Source organism: Dromiciops gliroides, chromosome 2 (assembly GCF_019393635.1).
Source record: "Dromiciops gliroides isolate mDroGli1 chromosome 2, mDroGli1.pri, whole genome shotgun sequence".
Classification (NCBI taxonomy): Eukaryota; Metazoa; Chordata; class Mammalia; order Microbiotheria; family Microbiotheriidae; genus Dromiciops; species Dromiciops gliroides.
Window position 1 is genome coordinate 550,219,951 of NC_057862.1, and position 26,703 is coordinate 550,246,653.

General features: G+C 35.7%; 1 protein-coding gene across 7 annotated transcripts in view; it reads right to left on the minus strand.

Annotated features, from left to right (window-relative positions):
- Window positions 1–26,703, minus strand: part of ANAPC1 (anaphase promoting complex subunit 1) — a 148,340-nt gene that overhangs the window by 11,653 nt on the left and 109,984 nt on the right. For all 7 annotated transcript variants that reach the window (XM_043987943.1, XM_043987945.1, XM_043987942.1 and 4 more), the window contains 8 exons: window positions 20,603–20,720; window positions 19,523–19,600; window positions 18,240–18,307; window positions 16,811–16,949; window positions 14,477–14,563; window positions 11,952–12,047; window positions 9,688–9,886; window positions 4,934–5,068 (listed from right to left, as the gene is read on the minus strand). In XM_043987943.1, coding sequence (XP_043843878.1) covers window positions 4,934–5,068; window positions 9,688–9,886; window positions 11,952–12,047; window positions 14,477–14,563; window positions 16,811–16,949; window positions 18,240–18,307; window positions 19,523–19,600; window positions 20,603–20,720 — 920 coding nt within the window. The remainder of the gene's footprint in view (window positions 1–4,933; window positions 5,069–9,687; window positions 9,887–11,951; window positions 12,048–14,476; window positions 14,564–16,810; window positions 16,950–18,239; window positions 18,308–19,522; window positions 19,601–20,602; window positions 20,721–26,703) is intronic.

Below are 26,703 nucleotides of genomic sequence, written 5' to 3' on the forward strand. Positions count from 1 at the left end.
AATCATTTTAAACGGAATAACAGTAATGAGTTTGCTTGTATTTGATCCCATTTTTAGTTTGAACAGTGAAACTAAATTACCATAATTTTTATGTGAAAATTTGGTATATTACTCATAACAATCTAATTCTCACAACTTTCTGTTACATGTGATTCTTCCAAGTAAAATGAAAATTTTGAAGAAAGAAAAACTCATATTAATATCTAGGTCAAGGCAGAGGTCTTAAAATCAGCATGGGACTTAGATTTGCAAATGGAAATACCACAGAATAGTTCACACTATTTAATAATTAGTAAAAGTTCCCATTCACATAAGAACTGTAGATCTCACACACACACACACACACACACTTAAAGGAACTATATCCAAATATACACTGCCATCATTCAACTCATCTCCTTTGAAGTTCATGCCATACAGTTATATCACTGTCTCCTGATCTTTGTCATTGTTACCTACTCATACCCTCACCCCCAGAGTTTCTCAGCTTCCAATCGATTTGGAATTGGAGAGAGGAGAGACTAGAGGTTGGAAGTCCAGTTAAAAGCTGTTGCAACAATCCCAGGCAAGAAGTAATGGCTATGCAATTAGATAAAATGGGATGCATGGCAGATATGTTGTGGAAGTAGAATCAACAAGATCTTGTTGGATATCAGAATTGTGGTACTAAATAATGCTAGGTATAGCAGTAAGACAAGACAAAAACAGAAGTAATAAAAATGGGAAATGAGGAAACAAAACTATCATTTTATGGATGATATAATGGTATATTTAAAGAACCCTATAAAACAAACTAAAAAGTTAGTTCAAATAATTAACAACTGGGGGCAGCTAGGTGGCGTGGTGGATAAAACACCAACCCTGGATTCAGGAGGACCTGAGTTCAAATCTGGTCTCAAAACACTTACTAGTTGTGTGACCTTTGGCAAGTGACTTAACCCCCACTGCCCCACCAAAAACAAACAAACAAAAAACCCAAAAACCCCAACCAAACCAAAAAAACCCAATTAATTAACAACTTCAGCAAAATTGCAGGATATAAAATGAATCCACATAAATTATCAACATTTCCATATACTACCAAAAAAACTAGTAGCAAGAGATAGAAGGGAAAATTCCACTTAAAATAACTGCAAACAATAGAAAATACTTGGGAGTCTATCTGCCAAGACAAACCCAGGGATTATTTGAACACAATTACAAAATACTTTTCACACAAATAAAGACAAATCTAAACTGGAGAACTATTAATTGCTTATAGGCAGGCCAAACCAATATAACAAAAATGACAATTCTACTTAAATTAATTTACTTATTCAGTGCTATACCAATCAAACTACCAAAAAATTATTTTGCAGATCTAGAAAAAAATAAAAACAAAATTCATTAGAAAGAACAAAAGGTGAAGAATATCAAGGGAATCAATGAAAAAAATGTGAAGGAAGTTGACTTAGCTGTACCAGATCTCAAATCATATTACAAGTGATAATCATGCAAACAATCTGGTACTGGCTAAGAAATTTAGTGGTGGATCACTGGAATAGATTACATAAACAATACACAGAAGTCAATGACCATAGTAATCTAATGTTTGATAAACCCAAAGATCCAACCTTTGGAGGTAAAAACTCAACATCTGACAAAAATTGCTATGAAAACAGAAAAGCAGTTTGGCAAAATAGAAAAATTACTTAAGACATAAAGGGTGATATCATAAGTAAATTAGGGAAGCATGGAAAATGGACCAGTCAGATCTATAATTAAGTGAAGAGATTATAAATAGACAAGAGATAGGAGATCATGAGAAGTATATTGGATAATTTTAATTACATGAAATTAAAGAGCTTTTGCACAAACAAAACTAATGCAGCCAAAATGAAAAGGAACAGGAAACTGGAAAAAAAATTTTTACTGCAAGTTTCTCTGATAAAGGCCTCATTTCTCAAATATATAGGGAACTGAGTAAGATTTATAAAAATAAGAGCCACTCCCCAATTGATAAATGGTCAAAGGAAATGAACAGTTTTCAAAATAAGAAATCAAATCTGTCAATAGTCACATAAAAAATGCTCTAAATCACTACTGATTAGAGAAATGCACATTAAAACAACTCTGACATACCACCTCACACCTATCAGATGTGCTAACATTACAGAAAAGGAAAATGACAAATGCTAGAGGAGATATGAAAAAAATTGGCACACTAATGCACTGTTACTGGAGTTGTAAACTGGTCCAAACATTCTGAAGAAAATTTTAGAACTACACCCCAAGAGCTACAAACCATGCATACCCTTTGGCCCAGGAATACCACTTTTCTAGATCTGTATTCCAAAGAGATCAAAGAAAAGGGAAAAGGACCTACTTATACAAAAATATTTATAGTAGCTGTTTTTGTGGTATCAAAGAAGTGGGAATTGAGGGGAAGCCCATCAACTGAAGAATGGCTGAACAAACTGTGGTATATGATTGTGGTGGAGTACTACTGTGACAAGTTTCAGAAAACCAGTGAAGACTTATATGAAACTCATGCAAAGTAAAGTAAGCAGAACCAGGAGAATATTGTATATAGTAACAATATTGTGACGATGATCAACTCTGAAAGACTTTGCTACTCTGATCAATACAATGATCCAAGACAATTCCAAAGGACTCAGGATGAAAAATGCTATCTTCCTCCAGAAAGAGAACTAATGAAATCTGAATGCATATCATAGCATACTTTATTTTCCTTTGTTATGTAACTAATATGGAAACATGTTTCACATGACTTAACATGTATAATTGACATTAAATTGCTTGCCTTCTCAAGTGGGGGGGCGGGGTACAAGGGAGAAAGAAGATTTGGAGCTAATCTTAAAAAATGACTGTTTAAAATTTCTACATGTAATTGAGAAATATTTAATGAAATAAAAAATATATTTTAAAAATTTCTTAAAATTATGTGATAATTTGTTATAGTGTTGGAATATTATTACATTTTCATGTGTGTGTGCACACAAAAAGTTTTGCCTTCTTGTAAAGAATATACAGAAGAAGGTGAACTAAAACTAACATACTATTATCATCCATTTAAAAATGAGGCTTTCAAACACAGAATGACCCAAAAGGAATCCAACAAATTTCAAATGGGGAAAATGAAAACCATCTTTTTACCTCCTGAAGAATTTTATTTTTCCCCCTCAAAAAAGTGACATAAATTAAACAGTGACACAAATAACAAAGGAGACTAGTACAGTGACTATCATTAAAATTACGTTATATTGTACACCTAATTATGAAGGATTTTACATTCATGTTCTAAACAATATGCAGCATGATAATATTCATGTAATGAATACTATTTATAAAAGACTTATAAAGATTTAATTGGCATATAAATACAAAGAAAATCTGAGTGAACACAGAACGAAAACACAGAAAAGTATCATTGACAAGGACAAATATATCTAGACATAAATACTTAAATCTTATATCAGGAGCTGTAAGTGCTAAAATTAGCCTTGGGTGCCCTAAATGGGCCACCCGTCCTCCAGCCTAACTGCTCTACCCAAAAGTGCCCCAGGCACATAAGCTTTTTTTTGTTTGTTTGTTTTTTTTAAGTGAGGCAATTGGGGTTAAGTGACTTGCCTAAGGTCACACAGCTAGTAAGTGTTAAGTGTCTGAGGCCGGATTTGAACTCAGGTACTCCTGACTCCAGGGCCGGTGCTCTATCCACTGCGCCATCTAGCTGCCCCCAGGCACATAAGTTTTATGAGCCCAGGCCCCACTCAACAGGGATGCCCACAAAAAACCTCAGAGACTTTCTCCGCCCAGCCTGCAGCTACAGTTGCAACGGCATGAAGGCTTAGTGCCCCTGCCGGCCTCGAACACCTGCCCTGAAAGTGGCCAGCAAATCAGCTTGGCGTGTGCATGGGCAAGCACAGCCTGAGGGTCCAGTGAGAAAGAAGGGTTTATATTCAGGAGCAGAGGTAGTGAAGGCGAAAGGTAGTGCAGACACGACATGGGTGAAGCAGGGGTCACTACAGTGAAGAGGGGGATGCTACAAGGACGTTACAGAGACAGAAAAAGGAGCAGAGTAGTAAAAGTGAGAGGACACTACAGAGACGCTATGGGGGTTGAGACGCTAGGAGAGGTCGGTGGTAGGAGAAGCACAGAGGTGGCTGACAGAAAGTTAAGTGAAAGGAGAGACAACAAGTAGTGAAGCAGAGGAGTGGCTGACAGTGAAAGTGCCAGATGGGGAAGGAGTTCTGGAGGCAGGTGAGAGATGTGCAAGGGGATAGGCAGCAGCAAAGTTCGTTGGCTGAGGTTTCAGGTTGTATATCTTACTTTCCTGTATTCTTATTCCTAAATTGGTTCTCATAAATAAACCCATTTAGTTAAATTGTAAGAGGCCTCCTAATCCTTTTCTTATCAATTTGGGAGAAGCAGTTCTGGGAATTTATAAACGGCCCATACTAAATTAAAAGCAGTCAGATAGCCAGCCAGGAGTTCACAGATTAAGCCCCCAGATAAAATATTTTTTACAGAGCTGATGAGTCTTTGGGTATCTTTTAAGTCCTAAAAGGGATTTAATCCACTCTGCTGTTAACAGCAAGAAAGTAATGTAAATTATTTAGTTGCTTTTCACAACAAAAATTCTCAATTACACTAAAAAACTAAGAATTAATGCAATTAAAATGAAAAGGGAGGCAAAGTAAAAAAGAAGTGGAAAGAAAGCTCTCTCTGAAATCAGAGCACCTTGGTTCAGATCTTGCCTCCATTGCTTATTATCTATATGATCTTGGCAAGGCCCCTAATCTCACTGGACCTCAGCCTGCTCATGTATAAAATGAGGATGTGTTGGGCCTCTGAGGCACCTTCTAACACTAGATCTATGATCCAAACAGTTGTACATAGAAGGTGTACCAACAGGAGTTAGACGCATAATTACCTTCTAATCCTCCAGCCGACAGCTGCCCTGGGGTGGGAACAGAATGATAAATCAAAAAGCATGCCAACATGCTTAGGTGGGATTCTTCTGTGGGCTGGCCACTTAAATAGGAGTGCAGGCACACATCACCTCCAGCTATTAAAGAAAAAAATAAAACAAAGTAAATAAGCTGATTAAGATATACACTGGGCTATATTTAATCTAGAGTGGGGCAGCTAGGTTGTGCAATGGATAGAGTACTGGGCCTGGAATTAGGTATATGGAACAAGTGTATACAAAATACTTATAAAAATATAGGATGACTTAGAGTTGGGGTGCAGAGGAGGGCATGAAGAGGCAGTAGCAGCTAGGGATATCAGGAAAGGTTTCACATGGGAACTGGTATTTGAATTGAGCTTTAAACCAAAGGAGTGATACTTTATTTCAGTTCACTTAAGTTTTATATTAAGTTATTTATGAATAAGTAACTTATTAAGAAAAAGTAAATAAAATATCAGTCTTGGATTAAAAAAATATATACAAGGTGGGAACTTCTAGCCAAGATGACTGCCTGAATGGAAGTAGACTACTTAGCTTCCACAAATCTTTCTCACCAAAACTCCTGAAGTTCATATCAGTTCATGTTTTAAGACAGACATCAATAAGTTAGGATGTCTACAGGATGGTGAGGGGCCTTGAGAACATGTCATAAGAGGCTCAATTAAAGAAATTGGATATTTAGCCTAGATAAGAAAAGGGTACATAAAGATAGTATCAAGTACTTCAAAGGCTATCATGTGGGAAAGGGATTATATTTCCCTTGTCTGCTTGTTGCAAGGATGTTGAACTGGAAACAATAAGTAAAGATTGCAAAGAAGCAAAATTTGGTTTGATGTCAGAAAAACTTCCTAATATTTGGGGGTATGCAAAAGTGGAATGGGTTGCTTTAGGACAGAGGATTTTCCTCTCTCTAATAACCTCTGATTACCCTCCAGGGTGAAGGTCTTGACAACTTTTCAAACACTGAAAGATACTGGTTTTATACATATATTCATATGATTATGTATGTAATCACTAAATCAAGAGAACCTTAGAACTGGAAGAGACCTTTTTGGATCCTCACTCTGACAGCTAACAAATTAGCCACCCCCTTCCCCCACTCTGTTATCTACAAATTTAATAAAATTCATCTAACTCAATGGCAAAAATTTTTAAAGAAGGCTTTAAAAATCCAAGTTACTTTGCAAAGAAGTAAACAGTTGAGGAGGAGGGAGGAAGAAAAATTTAGAAAACAGAATTAGCTCAAAGACCTTAACCTCATCAGAGTGGACTCAAGGAAGGAATAACACACACACACACACACACACACACACACACACACACACACACACACAATTGGGAGGAGTAATCTATTTAACCCTACAGGAAAGTAGGAGGGGAAGAGGATAATGAGGGAAGGTAGATCAGGGGAGGGGGCAGTCAGTAGCAAAACACTTTTGAAGAGGAATAGGGCAAAATAAGATAGGAACTAGAGTAAATATCATTGGAAAGAAATAGGATGGAGGGAAATAGTTATGATGATTGACTACAATGTCAAAATGTATGGTACCTACTCTGCTGGACTACTGTGAAGAAAATTCTTTGTCAAGTTTAAGGTACTATATAAAAGTTATGATGAACAGGATGCTATCAGAAAAACCTGGAAAGACCCACATGAACTGAGGCAGAGAGAAAAGTACTGTATACAAAATAACAGCAATGGTGTAAGATGATCTGCTGGAAAGCACATGGTTATGTTCAGCAAGGCAATGAAACAATATAACTCTGAAGAACTTATGAAAATTGCAATATACCTACAGAGAAAGAACTGATAGTATCTGAAAATAGACTGAAACACATTTCTTTTTTGACAATTCCTTAATCTGAAGTTTTGTTTTTATCTATATTCTCTCACAACCTACCTAATGTATAGTTGTTTTCCATGACTACTCATGTATAATTTATATTGAATTGCTTGAGTTCTTGGGGTGGGGGTGGGAAGGGAGGGAGGAACAGAAGTTGGAACACAAAGTTTTAAAAAAAAATTGATGTCAAAATTTGCTTTTACATGTAATTTGGAAAATAAAATTCTAAAAAAAAAAAAGAAGAAGAAGTAAACCGTTTATATAATTGGAGGATATTGTAAGATTCTGTCAAAGGCCTTACTAATATCTAGGGATACAGAGATACTGTCTATATTTTCCCTTCTTTTGATATCTCTTTAGAAGAGATAGCAAATATCCTATTTGTGCCTCATTTGAATTCCTTCTAAAGTCGATGTATTTACTTGGCAGAAAGTTGTACAAAACAAGAGATTTGCAGTTTCCTGTCACAATATTATTTTTCTATTCTACTTTTTATATAGAGATGCTCATTTTATTTCATATCTAAGTTCAGAATTTTAAAAAAAAATTAAAAGGCTAAAACATAAAGTAAATGTATTTTATGTAATAATTCTCCAAATCTGTAGCTTGATTCCATGGCATAGATGAAACAGTCCTAGATCTGGAGTCCTGGAGACCTGGTTTTGAATCTTGTCTCAAGACATAAGCTATGCTACCAGCCTATTTCTTTTCTCTAACATGGGGAAAATGCTTAAGTCTACTTGTCTCACAGGACTTTTTGTAAGAAAAATTGCTTTGCAAATCTTAAAACTAACAAATTAGCCAAATATTGTTATTTATTCTTGGGCACTAAGAAGGATTTTTGGTAGCTTTGTGTATCTATTCATTAGTAATTAATAAGAAATGGGAGACTTCTTTTAAGCTTTCAATTCAGTTCAATGACTACTTACTGTCTACTGTATGCAAAACACTGCAACAATTTTTTAAGTTTTTGACCCTCATTTCTTTTTTTTTGTTTTGTTTGTTTGTTTGTTTGTTTTGTTTTTGTGGGGCAATGGGGGTTAAGTGACTTGCCCAGGGTCACACAGCTAGTAAGTGTCAAGTGTCTGAGGCTGGATTTGAACTCAGGTACTCCTGAATTCAGAGCCAGTGCTCTATCCACTGCGCCACCTAGCTGCCCCCGACCCTCATTTCTGAGAAAAACATTTTATTATTTCTTAGGTCTATTAGTAAATTAATCAAACATTTACAGAATACCTGGGATTTGTTCAGCATTATATCATGCATAGTGGGAATATAGGCATGTAAGTGGATCCTCCACTTAAGAAATTTAAAATCTAGTTGGAGATAGGTCATAAACACATGTAAAAAAGAAAAAATAATAAAATTGTATTAAATTATATGAAAATGAAGAAAATGCTGATAAGGGAGATAAAAGCTTTCTCTTCTAATTCAAGTTACCAATTGACAACATTTAAAAACTATTTAAAGCTATAGTTTACAAAAAACTATTTTCTAACAGTATAATGTGTCTTCTTTAATCCTGAGGTAAAATGTCAGATTTGCTGAAGGTATTAATTAACCATAAAGACATCACTGCAAGTAGGGAATTAACAGTTGTTGCTTTCCACAGGGGCTTCACATATAACTTCCTTTAAGGCTTAGTTTTTATAGAAATGAGTTTTCCACTGATTTAGGTTTGTTGTTGTTCAGTCTTGTCTGACTCTGTGACTCTTCTGAGGTTTTCTTGGCAAAGATACTGGAGTGGTTGCCATTTCCTTTTCCAGCATGTCCCCATTTTAAATGTGAGAAACTGAGAAAAATATGGGGTGAAGTGACTTGCCCAGGTTAACACAGCTAGTAAGTGTCTGAGTCTGAATTTAAACTCAGATCTTCCTGACTCTAGCCCGTTGCCACCCAACTGCACCCTGGTGTTTCTGCTTGATTGGTTCCAACAATTAGCATATTATATGGCATCTACATTTGAAAGAATGCAGAATTGTTACTACTGTTTTAACCAAACCCAGCACCCCAACCAGGTGAGATTTTATATTTTATATATATATATATATATATATATATAGAGAGAGAGAGAGAGAGAGAGAGAGAGAGAGAGAGAGAGAGAGAGAGCGCACATCTAAGCAAATAAAGTAATGATAAAAATGAAGCAATGAAGATTCAAAATGAAAATAAGAATACCTACATTTAATGCATGCACCCTCTACATGAAAACTCTAGAAATTCTCATGTTATATCATTTAACTTAGAAATGGCCCTTCCTATATCATAATAAAATATTAATCTTCTATGAACCAAACCTTTATTTCCGTGGACAAATTAGCATTGTTAACTACATGGTCAAAGTTCCTAAAAATTCACTCATGGAGTTGAAAAAATACAGTAATTCATGAGACCAATAGTCATTTATTAAACACAAACCATATATGCAACAGTAAAGTTTTTTAGGAAAAGAAAATTATTCCTGGTCTTAAGTTATTTATAATCTAGTATATGAAACAAAGTCAATACATAAGAAATAATTAGGGGATATATTTCCTAGTGTCCATATTTATATAAAGATATTTTATGCACAAATGCCAGAAAATGGAAACAAAGTTTAGAAGTATGATAATTACCTGTTTAGAACAAGTACAGTTTGATTTAAAGTTTCAAAAAGAAAAGACACTGTTTTAGACTTCCTTGAGTATATTTTTCAAAAGGTATGGATAAAACAGGTATTTAGATTCTAGGTCACTAAAATCGAAATGTTAATTCCTAGATAGGCCATCTGGCTTCTATTCAGACAATTCTCCGCTCATCCATGAAAATATGATTTTAAAAACATAGGCCCATTATAGATGAAAAATTAGGGTTGCCTCATGTTTCATTTACCTTGTAACCATTGATCCAAAGCATTATCAACTGTGCACTTCATCACAGGAAGGAATTCAGAATTCATAAAAAGTCCTCGACTAGGGATCTTCTGCATTCTCTCCTGGTGACTTCTGGAGCTGAAAAATTCTAGCACCAACTTTATTTGCCAAAGTTCAAAAGTCTCAGACATTTCCCTTCTTTCTAGTCTTCTGACAGCCTTGAAGAGAAAAGACAAAGTACAAGAAGTGATCTTTCATCTAGGGCAGGATACCCACTTTTTATGAATATGTGAAGTCATGTTATTAGATTCCTATGACAGAATTTAATAACTCAGGCACATAAGGAATCCAAGTGAGAAGGCATTTTCCTCTCCCTTTTCGGGGAGGCATTTATTAAATGCCTATGTGCTAATCACTGTGCTATTACTGTCATTATATCCATTTGTCTGTCTCGGTATGTGGCATCCCTTTAATCTGCGTGCCAAGAAGTACCCCCATCAAGTTGAAATCAATCACCTTTGGAAAACAAAGGCTGTAATAACCATGTTATGTATAAAATATCCCAAATTCCTGGCTCAATTACCCTATAACTCTTCAGTTTACAGAAGGTCAGAATGCACATTACTTGAGGGCAGTTTCTTTTTGTGGCTTTGGATCCCCAGTGCCTAGCACAGGCTGTAATATATAACATGCACCTTTTAAATATTGGCTAAATTTCAGTCTCCCATAATGAATAGAGACTATCAAATTTGGAGGGAAGAGAAATGGGCGGAATCTGAGAGGGAAAAGCTGGACAAAACATGAGCAATCCAATTCCAATATTTCTCAATCATTCACTATGTGCAAGGCTGGGGGAAAGTCCTTACTCGTAAAAAGTACATTCTCCTGTCCTCACATGTATATATCAGTAAATACAGAATAATCGGAGGATGAAGAGAACACTAATGGGAGGGGCATTCCCAAAGATAGTAGCTTCTGAGCTAAACCTTAAATGAAGGAAAACTAAGGATCCTAAGGAGGCAGAGCTAGGGAGGAAGTGTATTCCAGGCACTCGGGACAGTGTATGTAAAGAAGTGGGGGGAGACAGGAAATGGAATGCTGAGTTCTATTTTAGTTTGGTGGGGAAAATAACAGGAAAGGGAAGCAATATTAGATATTTGGAAAAGTAGGTTGGAGACAGGTTATGGAAAGCTGGACCATGGATACTTGGAGGCAGAGGTGGTGCAGTGGAAAGAAGGCCAGGCTGGGAATCAGGAAGACCTGAGTTCAGATCCATTGACACTTACTAGCTGTGTGACCCTGGACAAGTTATTTAACCTCTGTCCACCTCAGTTTTCTCATCTATAAAATAGAGATGATAACAACTCCCACTTTACAGGTTTATTATGAGAATCAAATGAGTTAACATATGTAACATGCTTTGCAAACTTTAAAGTGCCATATAAATGCTAGGTATTAGTATGATGATTATTCCTTTTTGTTCTTGATTATAAAAGACAGTTTTCTGGGAGAGGGTACACAGTACAGTGGTAAGTATAAATCACATACAGTAAGATATGAATAAAAATGTATTTTTGAAAAATAAGTCATCAATAAAGTTACTTTCTTTACAAATACCTTCTCTACCTTTTTGATGGCAGAAATTTAACCATTAAAGATTAATTTGCTAGTTTGTTTTGTTCCCTGTTAAAATGCAAATAACTTGGATAGGAAAACAATTGAAGTTTTAGCAGTCATTTTCACCTTTCTGTGAATGAGTTTATCTGATTAGTCCCTAGGAGGCTTTGATAGAGGGAAATGTGAAGCAACCAGATATCTGAGGGTAATAGGAAAAAGCAGCATTAAAAAGGAGAGACTGGAAACACTGAAAGCACATTTTGCCTATTTCACAAAATTACATAGGGCAAGCCCTTAACAATCTTATCACCACCATTTTAATGTGTAGGGATGATTCTTTTTTTAAAAAATGGTCTATGGGGGCAGCTAGATGGTGCAGTGGATAAAGCACTGGCCCTGGATTCAGGAGGACCCAAGTTCAAATCTGGCCTCAGACGCTTGACACTTACTAGCTGTGTGACCCTGGGCAAGTCACTTAACCCTTATTGCCCTGCAAAAATAAATAAAATAAAATAATTTAAAATGGTCTATGAATATTTAATGACCTTATTTCTGAAAAGAATATAGAAACCAATAAGGTTAAACATAACAAATTTCACTGGCAAGAAAAACAAAAATCACACCAAAACATTTTCCCCCCAAACTCACTCTCCACTCATCAAGTACCTGATCTATTGCTATGTATGCAGGCAGCATCTCTGGATTCTCCTGAGTGACACATTCATAAAGTATTGAAGAAAAGAGATCAAGAATTTCCTGTTTCTGAAAGACACAAATTACAGATGGCATGTAAAGAATACAGATTTATTCTTAATTGAATAAATATTTATTTCCTGTGCACAGTGTTATGGTAGATACCAAAAAGGATACAAAAGTATGACAGTCTCCTTTCTTAAATAAGTATCTTCCAGTCTACTTGAGGAGAAAGAAACACTTGAAACATAAATGACAATCAAAAATAACTTGAATTAATCTAGTATTCCAAAGATCTGTGATTTCAGAGATATATTTTGTCTCCAAAACTGATTATAAACACTCTTTGAAAGCTGCTGTGGCCAAAAAAACAACAAACAACATCAATTTGTGGCAAATTTAGGCTGGACTTCAGATGACAAACATAAGCTTTTCCAAACATATGCCAGAATGTCTACTCTGTCAGCACAGCCTTTAAGGATCTTGGGTCACTTCTACACCATAATGAGGCATCAGTTAACTGGATTAAGTGGCAAAAATGAACGGCATTTAAAAAAAAGTGTCACAGGAATTCAGAAATGAGAAATACCAATAAAGAATGGAATGATAAGGGAAGATACCATGAAGGAGATAAAACCTGAAAGGATTAGTAAGAAGAAACTCAGGCATAACAGAGAAGAGAAGTCACTGAAAAGGGTAAAAGGAAAGGTGAGGATAGAAGAACACAGTATGGGGAGTGGTAGAAGTGGAGAGGAATGTGAGGAGAGTATGCTGGTTAGATTAGAGGGTTTTTACTGAATGGTGGGAAAGAGTTTGTACTATTTAAGGCTAAGGAATCTGGAGTTGATTCTGTAAGTAATAAGAAGTCCTAGAATGAGCAATAGGATGAAAATGGTATTTTAATAAGATGAAACAACATATACAGGATGGATTATAAAAAGAAGAGACGAAATGATCAATTTAATTTCTATAGTGTTATTTGGTTCTCAGTATTTCTACTGCCTTCTTATTTTTTTCTTTAAGTGAGCATTCATGAAGGGTAGGTATGAGAATATTATATAAGTCGTGGCTACTCTTTTTTTAATTTTTTTATTTTTGCGAGGCAATGGGGGTTAAGTGACTTGCCCAGGGTCACACAGCTAGTAAGTGTCAAGTGTCTGAGGCCAGATTTGAACTCAGGTACTCCTGAATCCAGGGCCAGTGCTTTATCCACTGCACTACCTAGCTGCTCCCCATGGCTACTCTTAAACTTTATTTTCCAATGTAGTTTTTTCTGTCTGCAGTTATGCCTAACTTTGAATTGAAGTTATAGAAAATCAAAGTATATATGTCCATAATTTTGAGGATCTTATTAAGTTCTTCATTAACATTTCTCTACCTCTTTACCCTTTGCAAAAGCTATTAGTGCATAAGCTAGAACTACTTATCATAAACACTACAATATGAGAGGACCACTCTCACAAAATGATACTTTTTGTTGCCTTTGGATGGATGATGAAACAAACTCCACCAACTCCTTTATTTGCCTTTCCAAGTAAAATCATGAGCAACTTCTATCTGTTTTCTACTATGGCTTATAGTGAGAATGTTGAGGTTGATATAATTCACTTTCTCCAGGAGTATATCCAATCTTCAGTAACTGGACAAGAATTTAACATTTAGAAATCAATATGTAATCTAATGTAGGGCTCTGCAATCTTGTCCACTATTCTTCCATACCATCACCACAAAAGAAGGAGGCTACACAGGACTAAGGGCTTTTTTACATTTTTTGCTTCTTGAGCTGCTATGACCAGAGTTTATCATCAAATAGCCAGCCTACTGGTGATGGGTTTCTCTACAATTAATTAAATTGGTTCCTGGAAAGCAGACAGTTGCAGAGGTTGTACTGGAAACTTTGTTAACAAAGTACCACCTGCCAGGATTATGGTTCCACCGTCATAGCTGCTGAAAATTCGAGGTCACAATGAGATGAACTTTGTGCAGGTAGTAAGCAGTATTATATATTACGTAAGTGGTAGTACTATGACCTGTAAAACAAGTAGAACTACGTAGGATGGACAGTAAATTAATGGAATGTATTATCTCAAGTGATACTAGCAGCTGAAAACAGAAATCTAAGGTCAGAAATGTCTTAGATAAACGCTAGGAGAAATCCACAATAGGTTATTAAAGGAAATGAGGTTTTTGAGAGTATATCCCTAACCTCTTCAATTTGTTATCAGGGACAATAAAATAGCTTTTTCTAATCATTCTTTAATGTCGCTGTCAGAACAGAAAATGGATCACTAATTTAACTCTCAATGCATTTCTTATATTCTTAAATGCACGTACTGAGGCTTTTGAGACTATGGGCAGTCCTTTCTCTATTTCATATAGAAATATTTCATTTCTAATGCTATCAAGCTTTAAAAACTTAAAGAATGCTTTTCATTGTCCAAAAACCAACATCAGAAGCAATCAAAATGTTAGCAATAGTACTTTAATAAAACACATACCTGACCCAAGTTCACAGTTGGTTTGCAGAAATATTCAGCAAATGACAAAAGTGCTGGATCAGAGGTGAAAGCTGAAATAGCTTCTGGCTAAAAGAAAAAAAAAAATGTCAATAAACCTCAAGAGTTTACTCATTGCCCAAACTTGAGTACATACAGTTGTAACAGATCTTTTCTTCCCTTGAACTATATCCCTTGAAAACTCATGTTAGGCCCAAATAGAAAACTTAATGGAGTTTAGTCAAGTTCCTGCTAAATTAATTAACATATTAATTAAATTAATTATTAATTAATTTTTGACAATCAAGAAATTAGGCTGCAGAGCTATTAAAACTCTAGCCACAAAAAGTACCTCCTCCTAATTCTCTCAAAGGGACCATACAGCACTAATTTTCTACACTCTTGATGCCTGACTAAAATAAATCCAAGGCTAGGGAAAAGATTTAACTATAAAAAACAAAACAAAAATCATACTGAAAGAAGTAGGAAGGAGTAACTAAAAATAAGTCAGAAAACAAGGGCTTTCAGTATATGTCTATGCTCTTTTCAAAACATCAGAAATACAGAGGTAGAAAGGACTTCAGAGACTATCCAGAACAATAATATCAAACTCAAACAGAAATAGAGGGCATAATGACTAAGAAAACCACAAATTAACAATATCTGCATTGTACTGTATTTTTATTTGTTTGGTTAAACATTTCTCAATTACATTTTAATCTAGTTCAGGTTGTACTCTGGAGTTATGACCTTCAGGCCTCAAGTTTGACACTTCTGACCTAGAACACTTTCCCCCTACGCCCCATTTTAAAAGTAAAGAAACAGAGATCCTGGAAAGTTAGGTTATTTTGTACAGTTAGCAAGAGTTTGAGGTAGGTTTGAATTTAAGTCCTAGGAACTTAGAACCAGTGCTCTTTCTATTATACTACACTGTCTCCTTTCAATGAAGTCTTATAATTTATTTCTTAAGTCTTGTGGAACAGAGAGGTTTTATGACTATATCTTGAAAGTTGTGTTTATTTTGGACATTTATTCTTAATGATAGGAACTTAAAGGTTGACTGTGGTGGTTTATGGCAAGATTACTCATTTTTTAAGCTTCAAAAAATTTTATATTAATTTCAAGTGTCAAATGTACTAGTGTAAAATAATGGAATTTGGCAGATGCCTAGGGGTCCAAATTGATTGACTTAGTAGTCTTTGAATTGGGTGTGAATGAGAAACCACTAAGTACCCACTTAAGGTGATTAGATCTTGAGCCACACCAGGCCTGCCCTGTCAGACCTTAGTCTAAATTTAGCCAACCCTGAGGAGTGTCCTCAGAGGCTGTGGACTTCGTCATCAACAAGGAACCAATCTCAGCCACACTACTTGAAGGACCTCCCCTTTGGGGGAGGAGAAAAAGGTAGAAAAGAGGACCCCAACAGGAAATAACACACACATTCTCACAGAGACACTCACACACACTCACACACTTTCTCTCCCTGTAGCTTCGGAGCTGACTAGAGACAGGCTGCTGACTCCCATAGAAACTATGGACCCCTGGTGGTGAGTTAAATCCAGCCCTATGAATTAGCTGAGTTGGAAGCGAGTTTGGGGATTGTATAGGTTTTTGTTGGAGCCAGGGAGATTATCCATTTTTCTCTTTATCTATTCCCTTGTCCTTGACTTTATTAATTTCACCTTTGCTGTGTATTTTATTCCCATTAATAAAACCTGATTCGACTGAGGAAAAGAGGCTGTTAAGTTCCTTTCTTATTGGCCTGGGAAAAATAACTAAAAAGGCAGTTCGGAGGGGAGGAAGTTTTGGACCTAGAGGTCCCTCATTATTTTCTGAACCCCAATATTACGGCGAGCCACCCAATTAACTTTCCACATATTAAATTTGGCCCCTAAACTAGAAAAAGTAAAAGTCTGATCTTTTTGTGACATTTACACCCAAAGCAATGAAATCTGAATAGATGAAAGGGCCGAAGCAGGAAAGCAACAAACAGTACCTGACAAAAGACAAACCTTGACCAGTACTGGAATTAGCAAGTGGAATAAACTATATTCTTAAAAAGCAGTGACTTCTTTATGTAATGTTATTAACATACAATGCCACTCTACCAGCTGCTAGAAGGTAAATATTAATAAGAAGGCCAGCAGGTTTGCACAGAATTCCATCACAAGTGTCCCATAAACACCAAGCCCTTTTTGACAAATCAGTCTTTCACTTCAAAGTTATTTCGAGGCTGGCAGCAGACCCAAGCAAGCATTCCCAAGAAAAAGAGTTTGAAGGCCAACAGAAAGTAGGGATGGGACTGTTCTTTCTCTCCTTTTTGCTTATCAACATTACCTTGAAAGCTCTGGCTTCAGAATTCCTGTGGGTGACTGTTTGAGCTAACAAGCTTTGCCAGCCCATTGGATCTTCTTTGTAGGAGAGCTGCCCTGCCCTGAGTTTCACATATAAAACCCCATCCTTGGAAAGGATTGATCTGGAAGAAAACAAGACTGAATTCATTATACGCTGTTATTGGTAGTTCTTGGTGGTGAACAATCTTGGTCTTTTGCAGTATTAATGGTCACATGTTCCCAGAGCCTGAGGTACTACTTGGAAGAAGCAAGGCTATTGCATTAGAGGAATATGCTGCTTCTCATTTCTATTACTTGTTTTGTCTGGATTTTGGGAGAGAACAGAGCATGATGACTATTTCTCCTTAATCTCCATGGTTTCTCTTCTTTAATTATCTCTATTTTGTTCGTACACAGCTATTTGCATGCAGTCTCTTCCACTAGACGGTGAAATCCTTGACAGCAGGGACTGTTTGCTGCCTTCCTTTGTATCCCCAGTGCTTAAGCACAATGCTTGGCATACAGCAGGTGATTCATAAATATTTGATAACTTGACCTGACTTAATCTGGATTCTTTCCCTAGCACACTGAGAGAGTTATTGAACTGCACAGTTTCAGCACCTAAGAAATGGGGACAATAATACCAGTTACATCTCTCTCACTGATTTCTGTGAGAATAAAACCCATTTGTAAAGCACTCTATAAATATATGCATATGTGTATGTATATCTGTAGACAGTAAAACACTATATAAATGATAGTAGAATATAAGATCCTTGAAGAGAGCGACTATTTCATTTTTGATACCCAGAACCCACTACAGTGCTATGAACATAGTATGTACTTGTTTGTTTATTGAATTAAATTACCATATAATTATAGAATCAGTGCTGAAAGAAACCTTGCAGGTCATTTAGTTCAACCTATTATCCAATTATAGGGATACTCTTTAAAAAACATCCCAGGTCCTCTATGTGTCCCTGACAAAATGTTCTAATTACATCACACTTCCAGTGATAAGTAATATCATAATGCATGTGTTACAGTGTTCTTCTAATATTGAATTGAAATCTTCCTCCTATTGCCTCAACCATAGTCCTGTATTCCTGAACTATGCAGAATAAATTTAATCTCTTTTTCTAAATCTCAGATTAACCATCACTAAAGACAATTCTACTATTATCCCCATGAAAATATATTCAAGTTCCTTAAATAAATCTAAAATAGATATGTATGGCTGTAGAGAATTAAATGAAATAATTTTTTCTGTATTACTTATAAAATGAAACATGCCTGTAAAATATTTCATTCTTAAGATTAAGATATAACAAATAATTTTCTAAATATTAATTTGTCTAAATAAACACCTTTCTATCTGAACATCTTTTTCCATACTCCACAAAAGGGTACAACACAGATTTCAATGTACTTACTTCAAGTGGTGTATTCCTTTACTTAAGTCTATAAGTAATTCCCAATATCGTGGGCCTTTCACTTTAATCTGTCAAAATAAATATAAATATAGGTAAACTATTATGCAAATTACTTAGAGTAAGAAAGATTCAAATTATTTGGAGGAAATGAGACTAATAAAAACTGGAATGCATCTCTAGGTTAGCTAAGTGGATTTATTTCTAAGTGCTATTGGATATAACTCAGATGAATTCCTTTTGCCTGCTGTTGTGGGTACCTATCTCAAGTCTCTCTCTACTCCAATCCATTCTCCATTCAGCTACTAAAGTGATTTTCCTAAAACAAAGATGAGATCATGTCATTCCCTCATTCAATAAATTCCAATGGCTTCCTATTCCTCCTAGGATCAAATGCAAAATACTCAATTTGTTTTCAAAGCCCTTCACAACCTAGCTTCTCCTCACCTTTCCAGTCTTCTCATATCTTACTTTCCAACACATACTCTTCAATCCAGTGTCAATGGTCTCCTAACTGTTTTGCAAACAAGACACTGAATGTTTCTGCTCTGGGCATTGTCCCAGGCTGTTCCCCATGTATGGAACAATCTTCCTCCTCTGTTCCTGAATATTGACCTCCCTAGCTTCCTTTAAGTCTCAACTAAAATTCCACCTTCTGCAGGAAGCCCTTCCTAACCCCTCTTTTTTTTTTTTTTAAAAGGCAATGGGGGTTAAGTGACTTGCCCACGGTCACTCAGCTAGTAAGTGTCAAGTGTCTGAGGCCAGATTTGAACTCAGGTACTCCTGAATGCAGGGCCGGTGCTTTAACCACTGCGCCATCTAGCTGCCCCCCTAACCCCTCTTAATTCAAGTGCTTTGCCTCACTTAGTTATTTCCTATTAATCCTGTAAAATAGAGCTTGCTTTATATATATATTTGCTTGTATATAGTCTCCTCTATTAGATTGTAAGCTCCTTGAGGGCTTTTGCCTCTTTTATATACCCAAGTGCTAAGCACAATGGCAAACATATGGTAGGTGCTTTACGAAATGTGTACTGAATATTACTCCAAAACTTTAGGAAAGGAAATATAACAACCTCACTCTGTGACCTGTTTGGCATCTAAAAATTTGTGGATCTTGAAATTCCCTATTTCTATTGTTACTAGGCTATCATCTTCCATAACTCAGGAGGATGGGGGAAAAGGGGGAAATTTCACTAATTTTTCACCTCCTATTCTGATTAAACTAATTCATTAGATCTGTGCATATTCACAAATGGAACTACTCAAATCATGTCCCAATTTACCTGTTTTAAAAGGTGAAGCTCAGGAAGAAGAGTAGGTGCCATTAGCTCTTCTGTTGTTTCTTCATACCACTGAGTGCCCTTTATATCATCAAAAGAACAAGAAGTCAGTACAATATACTTGGTGGAAGTCAGAATATGAAAAAGGCTCAATTTCCCATTGATTTTGTTATTAAATGTCCCATTTAAAAACAACAGCCAAAACTACCAGTCAGTTAATCTAAATGTACATAATATGAACAAAGGATGTGCTGAATTGTAATCTATGTGTACATATTAAATCTTTGATCCCTGAATAAAATTCCCACACTACCCTGTGCTCTGAAGCAGCATGCTAAACAGCCTAGAAAGGACACAAAGTCTAACAGCTCTTATATTACAGTTCTTTTAGCTATGTAAAACAATATAACATTTTCAATCAAGAAAGTGTAAGTGAAAAACAATGTGAGAGAACATAGAGACCTCAGATGATACTTGCTTACATAAATACAAAAAAAGCACCAAATACAACTTGATCAGATTCACTGACCAGAGTAAGGTACCAGTGTCATATTTGTAACCAGAATCTTTACTGTATAAGAGACTATAGGATTTATGGGAACCACTCACCTTTGATCCTAGCATTCAGAGGTGAAAGAGACCTTAGGTCTCTAATCTTATCTATTCCAACCCTCTCAGTTTACAGAAGAGGAAACTGAGGCCCAGAGAACTAAAGGACCAAAGCTGTGATTCTAACCCAAGTCCTCTGCCTGGAGTCACTATTTCTACTAGATCATGCTGCCAGGATAATTCTAGCTACTTAGTTATTTTTTTTTAGTGAGGCAATTGGGGTTAAATAACTTGCCCAGTGTCACACAGCTAGTAAATGTTAAGTGTCTGAAGCCGGTTTTGAACTCAGGTACTCCTGACTCCAAGGCTGGTGCTCTATCCACTGTGCCATCTAGCTGCCCCAGCTACTTAGTTATTTTTAAAGAAATTAAAACAGATACATCATAGCAAAGAAAGTGGCAAAAATGGTTGAGATAAACTAAGGTATGAATTGAGTATGTATGGGATAGGGAGGGAATAGGAGAAAACAATTACCTTGTAGGTAACCTCTAATAATGCATAGCAAGGAGTATTTGTATCTACATCAACAGGCACAAGAAGTCTTGGTTCTGCTGCTAATACATACAAGTGTCGAAGAGCCTGGAGATGATACCTATTGATAGAAAATACAGGTGTGTGGTTAGAAAAACTGTATAGTCTCTAGAATTTACATTAGTCTGCAAGCCAAAAATGAGAGAAATAATAACAAACCTTCATTCAGTCATCTGTAATCTGTTTCTGTAACTAGTTCTTCATCTTAACACTTTTGGAGAGAACAGAAGAACACCAAGGAGAGATCCTATGCAAACCTTTAGTCCATCAACACTTACCAACCTCACTTCCTTGTCTGAGAGCACAGGATGTAATGAAGGAGTAGATAAATAGGCTTTCCACATGCTTGCTTTAACTGAAAACGTAGTTGTTTGGATCCTTATTGTCTACTAAACTCCTCTACCAAGAATTCAAGTTCCTCTATAACAATGTGTTACTACCCTACTTTTGATCATACTACTCTTGTCTACTCCCCTCCATGCACTCTACTGTCCAGTCAAATTGACCACCTTATTGTTTTTCTTATATGCTTTTCCATCTCCTACCTGTATACCTTTTTATTGGCTCTCTGCCTTTCAGAATACCTGGCTTCCTGAAAGAGTCACTTTATCACCCAATAACTCTCCTCTCATAGTCAAAGTCCTAAATATAAACTGGTATGCATTCCTTGTCTTCTGGGATCACTCTCTCTGCAATTTTGCTTCAGACCTCCTTAGGCAACCAAAACTGCTTTCTCCAAAGTTGCCAATGATCTAACTGCCAGATCTGATGGCCTTTTTCAATCCTCATATTTCTCTATGTCTCTGAAGCACCATGATATCATTGACCACTCGTTTCTCCTAGCTATTCTTCATTTGTTTGGGTGTTTATGTAGCTCCTCTGGTTTACCTCTTACTTGTCTGACCACTCCTGTTTTGATGTATTTAGATCCATATCCCACCCAGTCACTAAGGGGCTGGTGTTCCATGGTTCTGTGCTATGTCCTCTTCTTTCTATATTCTCACTCTGTGACCCCATCTATATATATATATATCCTATCCTAGACTCTCTCCTTAGCTCTAGTCCTAGATCACCAAATGATTAGACATTCCAAACTAGATGTCCCATAGAAATCTGAAATTCAACATGTTGAAAACTCATTTTTCTCTTAACAATCTATTTTCAATCAGCAGTCAAATCTCAACATTTTAACCTCCACAATAACATTCAACATGTGCCTTTCTCTCTATTCACACAGATACCATTCTAGTTCTGTATGGCATTTATCACTCTGCCAAACTACTGCAACAGCTTCCTAATTGGTCTCTGATTGAAGTCTCTCCTCTTTCCAATACACCCTCCCTACAATGATGCCAGTGACTTTCCTATAGCATAAATCCTAAAGCACATCACACTTTCTTGCTCAGCAAACTTAACACGTGAAGCTCTTCATAACCTATCCCTTCCCTTTTTTTCTACTCTTATTATATATCGGTCCCCCCATGTACTCTCCTGTCCAGTCAAACCGGCCTTCTTCCTTTCCTTCTTACACAGTATTCCATCTCCTAACTTTGTATGTTTGCACTATGTGCCTCTCAGAATCACTAGTTTCTTTCAAAAGTCAGTGTATCTTTTACATGAGGCCTTTTCTGATTGCCCCCAGCTGATAGTGCTTTTCTTCCTGCCCTACAAAACTGCCTCTACTTTATCTATCCTATAAGTACCCATAAATATGCTTTTGTCTCCCTTATAGAATGCAAGCTACTTAAGAGCAAACACTATATTCACTCTTGTCTTTGTATTCCTAGCTTCTACTGCAGTGTTTAGCAAAATGAAAGTATATAATAAATACTTAATGACTGGTTTCTATTTTTGATGCTTACACAATCAGATTATTAGTTAAAGGCCAAAAATAACAATAAATTAGAAAAAAAGGACAAAAATGAGAAAATTAAATTAAGTGAAAATTTTAAAATGAGAAAATTAAATTTATCTAAAATTAAATTAAATAGAATTTCTCTAGCTGAAACTATTATTTACTTCTACTCAGTATAAGTCCTACAAAGTTAAATGAATAAGTATCCTATGAGAGGTATACAGTTTGAAACTTTGAAAATCTTAAGAACCATGATCAATGAAATGACCAATTATAGTTTCAATGGACTGATGAGAAAACATGCTCCTCATTTCCTGAATGAAAGCTGATGGACTCAAGATACAGAATATGTTTGTTAATTGAAAAACAATAAACTTGTAAAAAGATTTATTGTTGCTTGTGGCCATACCAAAAAATTAACTGCTATTTATGTCAGGTGCTAACCATTCTCCCATTTAACTACAACATCTCTGCTTTCTATTTTCATTTATGCCAAGAATGGCAATATGGATGTGGTTTGGTTTCTCCAATAGTTCAGGTAGGTCATTAGATGAAATTCGCATATTAAGAGTACTAACATTTAAATAAATGTATACTTAATACATTTGATAACAAATGTAGACAGTCTAAAAACCAAGCAGACTTTAACATTTGTCCTTTTCTGCTGCTCTGCCAAAAATGCTGGAGTGACAGGAGACTATACAGGACTGTGGTTTCATGGGAAATCATAATCAACACCTTTATCATCTAGTAAATGGATAACCTCAAGGGAGCGAACCTCTCCATATTCAGCTATATTTCTTCAGAAAGCAGTCTGTTGTCAAATCCTAATTAAAATTTTTCCAGATTGGTAGAATTTCCCAAAGCAGAATATGCCACCCACATAGCCTTTAGAGCTCAGGGTCATCATTGCCACCTGCACACAAGAGGGCACTGAAATAAGACACTTATGGAGGAAAATGAAGCTTAATGAGGATACATATGAAGTGCTATGCTTATAGCTGTTTAAAAAAATCAGATGAATAGATGTAGAATGGGAAGGCATATATAAACAGCTTATGTATGGGAATTTGTGTCTAAGCCCAGATCTAACTCATTATCTCAAAACAGCTAAAAATGCACTAAACTAAAAGAATAATAATATCTCCCTGCTCTCATGAAGAAAACTTCTAAAGAAAAAAATCCAACAAGGACCAAGGAAATGAGAAAGAAAAAAAATTAAACTACTTCATAATATAAAAAAGAAAACATAATGGCATAAGAATTCCAAGAGAAATTGCCACTAAAAGAGGATCAATGATGCAACCACACAACTAGAAACCCCAGAACATAGAATAACCAAAAGTACCCAGATCTCTTTAGTGGTTGGAAAGCTTACTACAAAAGTTAGAGATAAAAAGTGAAATAAGAGTTCTTTTTTTTTTAAATTAAGTAAGGCAATTGGGGTTAAGTGACTTGCCCAGGGTCACACAGCTAGTAAGTGTTAAGTGTCTGAGGCCGGATTTGAACTCAGGTACTCCTGACTCCGGGGCCAGTGCTCTATCCACTGCGCCATCTAGCTGCCCCGAAATAAGAGTTCTTAATGAAAAAAATCAAGATGACATACCAGAAACTGAAAAACATTAACAAAACAAAGAAAACCCTAAAAAAGAAATGGGGAAAGAATTCAAAGATTTAATGATACCAAAAATTATTAAAAGAAACCAAAACTGAGTATATATTTTAAATCATTTTAAAAATCAATCTGAAAAACAGGACTTGAAGAGAAAAATGTAAAAATCACTAACCTCCTAGGAAAGTACAATGAAACAAAATATATCAAAATCTTAGGAAATTATAAGACCAAAAAACACACACAGGTATGAGAAACAGGGAGCAAAAGTTAGATCAATAAAAATCTACAAGTACCTCACCTGTACAGGAACACTAAGGTTAACTCACCAAGAAATGTTATTTTGAAGCTCCAAAGCTTTTAGGACAGAAAGAAAATATTTCAAGTGCTAATAAGAGACAAAACAAATTTCAAGGAATTCTAATTAAAATCACCAGCAATAAAAAAAAAATTAAAGGCTGAAATATATGTGGAAAATGGCTTGTATCCAAGAATAAGTTATGCTTAAAAATATCATCATACTTCTATAGGAAAAAGAAAAAAAGGCTTTTTATCAGAACTGATGACTTTTAAGCGTCTTGCATGAGAAAACTGGAATTGAACAGTCTTTGAAATGTACAAAACTAAAGAAACTTAAGAAAGGTTAACAAGTTTGATTATCTCAAAAGGAATAGGTGATGCTCCAGTGCTTACACAGAAGAAGAAGAAAGAGAAAAGACTATTATCTCTTGGGAGTATCACCATGGCTAACAGTCTAGCATTGGGTAAGTAAAAGGAAACACAAGAGGTAAAGGAAGGTACTTAGTATTTCCAAAACCTGGGCACCACAAGTGACAGTCATTTAAACATATAAGGAGGAGAAGAGCAGGGAGGAGTCTCATGAATTATAACCTTATCTAGATGCAACAAAGAAAAGTTGAAAAAAGATGAAGTGGTGCCTGTATCAGCAGGTGGTATAGGATGAGAAATGCCTTAAATAAAACAAACTATTAAAAAAGGAAGGTAGGGATTAGGCCATGTGATATTTTTTTCCTCAACAGGAAAAATAAAAAGTAGCTATGCCTAGGATCAAATTGTTCCAAGAAATACGAAAATCAGGTACCAAGTGCTGATTTTTTTCCTTTCTTTCAAAAAAAATGTTTAAAAAAAAAAAGCAAAATTTGATGGAGGGAAAAATTAAACTTAATAGTCATAACCATGAATGTGAACAGTATAAACTCATAAAATGGAGAAGTGCTGCACACTACATTGCAAAGTAAAATACCAAAATTTACTGTATTCAAGAAACAGATAACCTAAGGATACCTAGAGTTAAAATGAGGGGCTGGAATAGAACGTGCTCCTCAGCTGAATCAATAAAAGCAGAAATGGCAATTAATCTCAGGGCAAGTGTAAAAACAGACATGGTCAAAAGTGATAAGCAAGCTATGAAATAATAATAGGCTTTAAAGTACCATAGATAATAAAAGTATTAATATTAAATATGTGTGTGTCTAGAAGTATGTGCTGATTGATTGGCATAGTATGGAAATAATTAATGGAAAAACTAATTACACAAAGACTTTTAGATAATAATACAATAACTACAGATGACTTTAATACTTCTCTTTTAGTCTTAGATACATGTAATAGATAAGTAAGAAAGAAATTTATGCGCTGAACAGAATGCTAGCAAAACTAGATATGATACAGATCTTTGGAAATTACTGAATTACAATGTTAAGGAGAATAACTATTTTACAATATCTGAGGCACTTTTAGATGAACTGATCGTGATAGAGAATAAGCAATAAATACACACTACTGAACCATATATCAAGGAGATTAGTAACAATGGGTTAAATGAAGTCTAAACCATGTTATCCTAAATAATGTTAACCACAAATAATGAAAGGGTTAAAGAAAAAATATAGGTTGAAAGTGTTGGGGAAAGACAGCAAACCAATACACTGTTGTTGAAGGAGTGAACTGGTTCAATCATTCTGGAGAATAATTTTCAATTATGGTCGGGGCAGCTAGATGGCGCAGTGGATAAAGCACGGGCCCTGTATTCAGGAGGACCTGAGTTCAAATCCAGGCACAGACACTTGACACTTACTAGCTGTGTGATCCTGGGCAAGTCACTTAACCCTCATTGCCCCACCCCACCCCCAAAAAAAAATTATGGTAAGAAAATGACTAAATGCCTATACCTTTTGACCTAGAGATCCCAAGTTGGTCAAAGATTTTTTTTAAAAAAGGCCCACATTTACCAAAATATTTATAGCAGTACTTTTTGTAGTAGCAAAGACTAGAAACAAAGAATTGACTGAGGAATGGCTAAACAAATTATGGCATATGAATGTAAAAGTATAACCATGCCAAAAGAAATGAATAATACAGAAACACAAAGTAAGAATTATATGAATTGGTGCAAAGTGAAATAATCAGAACTGGGAAAACAACAAATATAGTGGCCACAGTAATGTAAATGGAAAGAACAACAACAACAACAAAAAAAAAAACCAAAATCAATACTGTAAATGATAATTATCAAGAATTAATCCAAGAAAAAAATATTAGAATGCACTTCCTTCC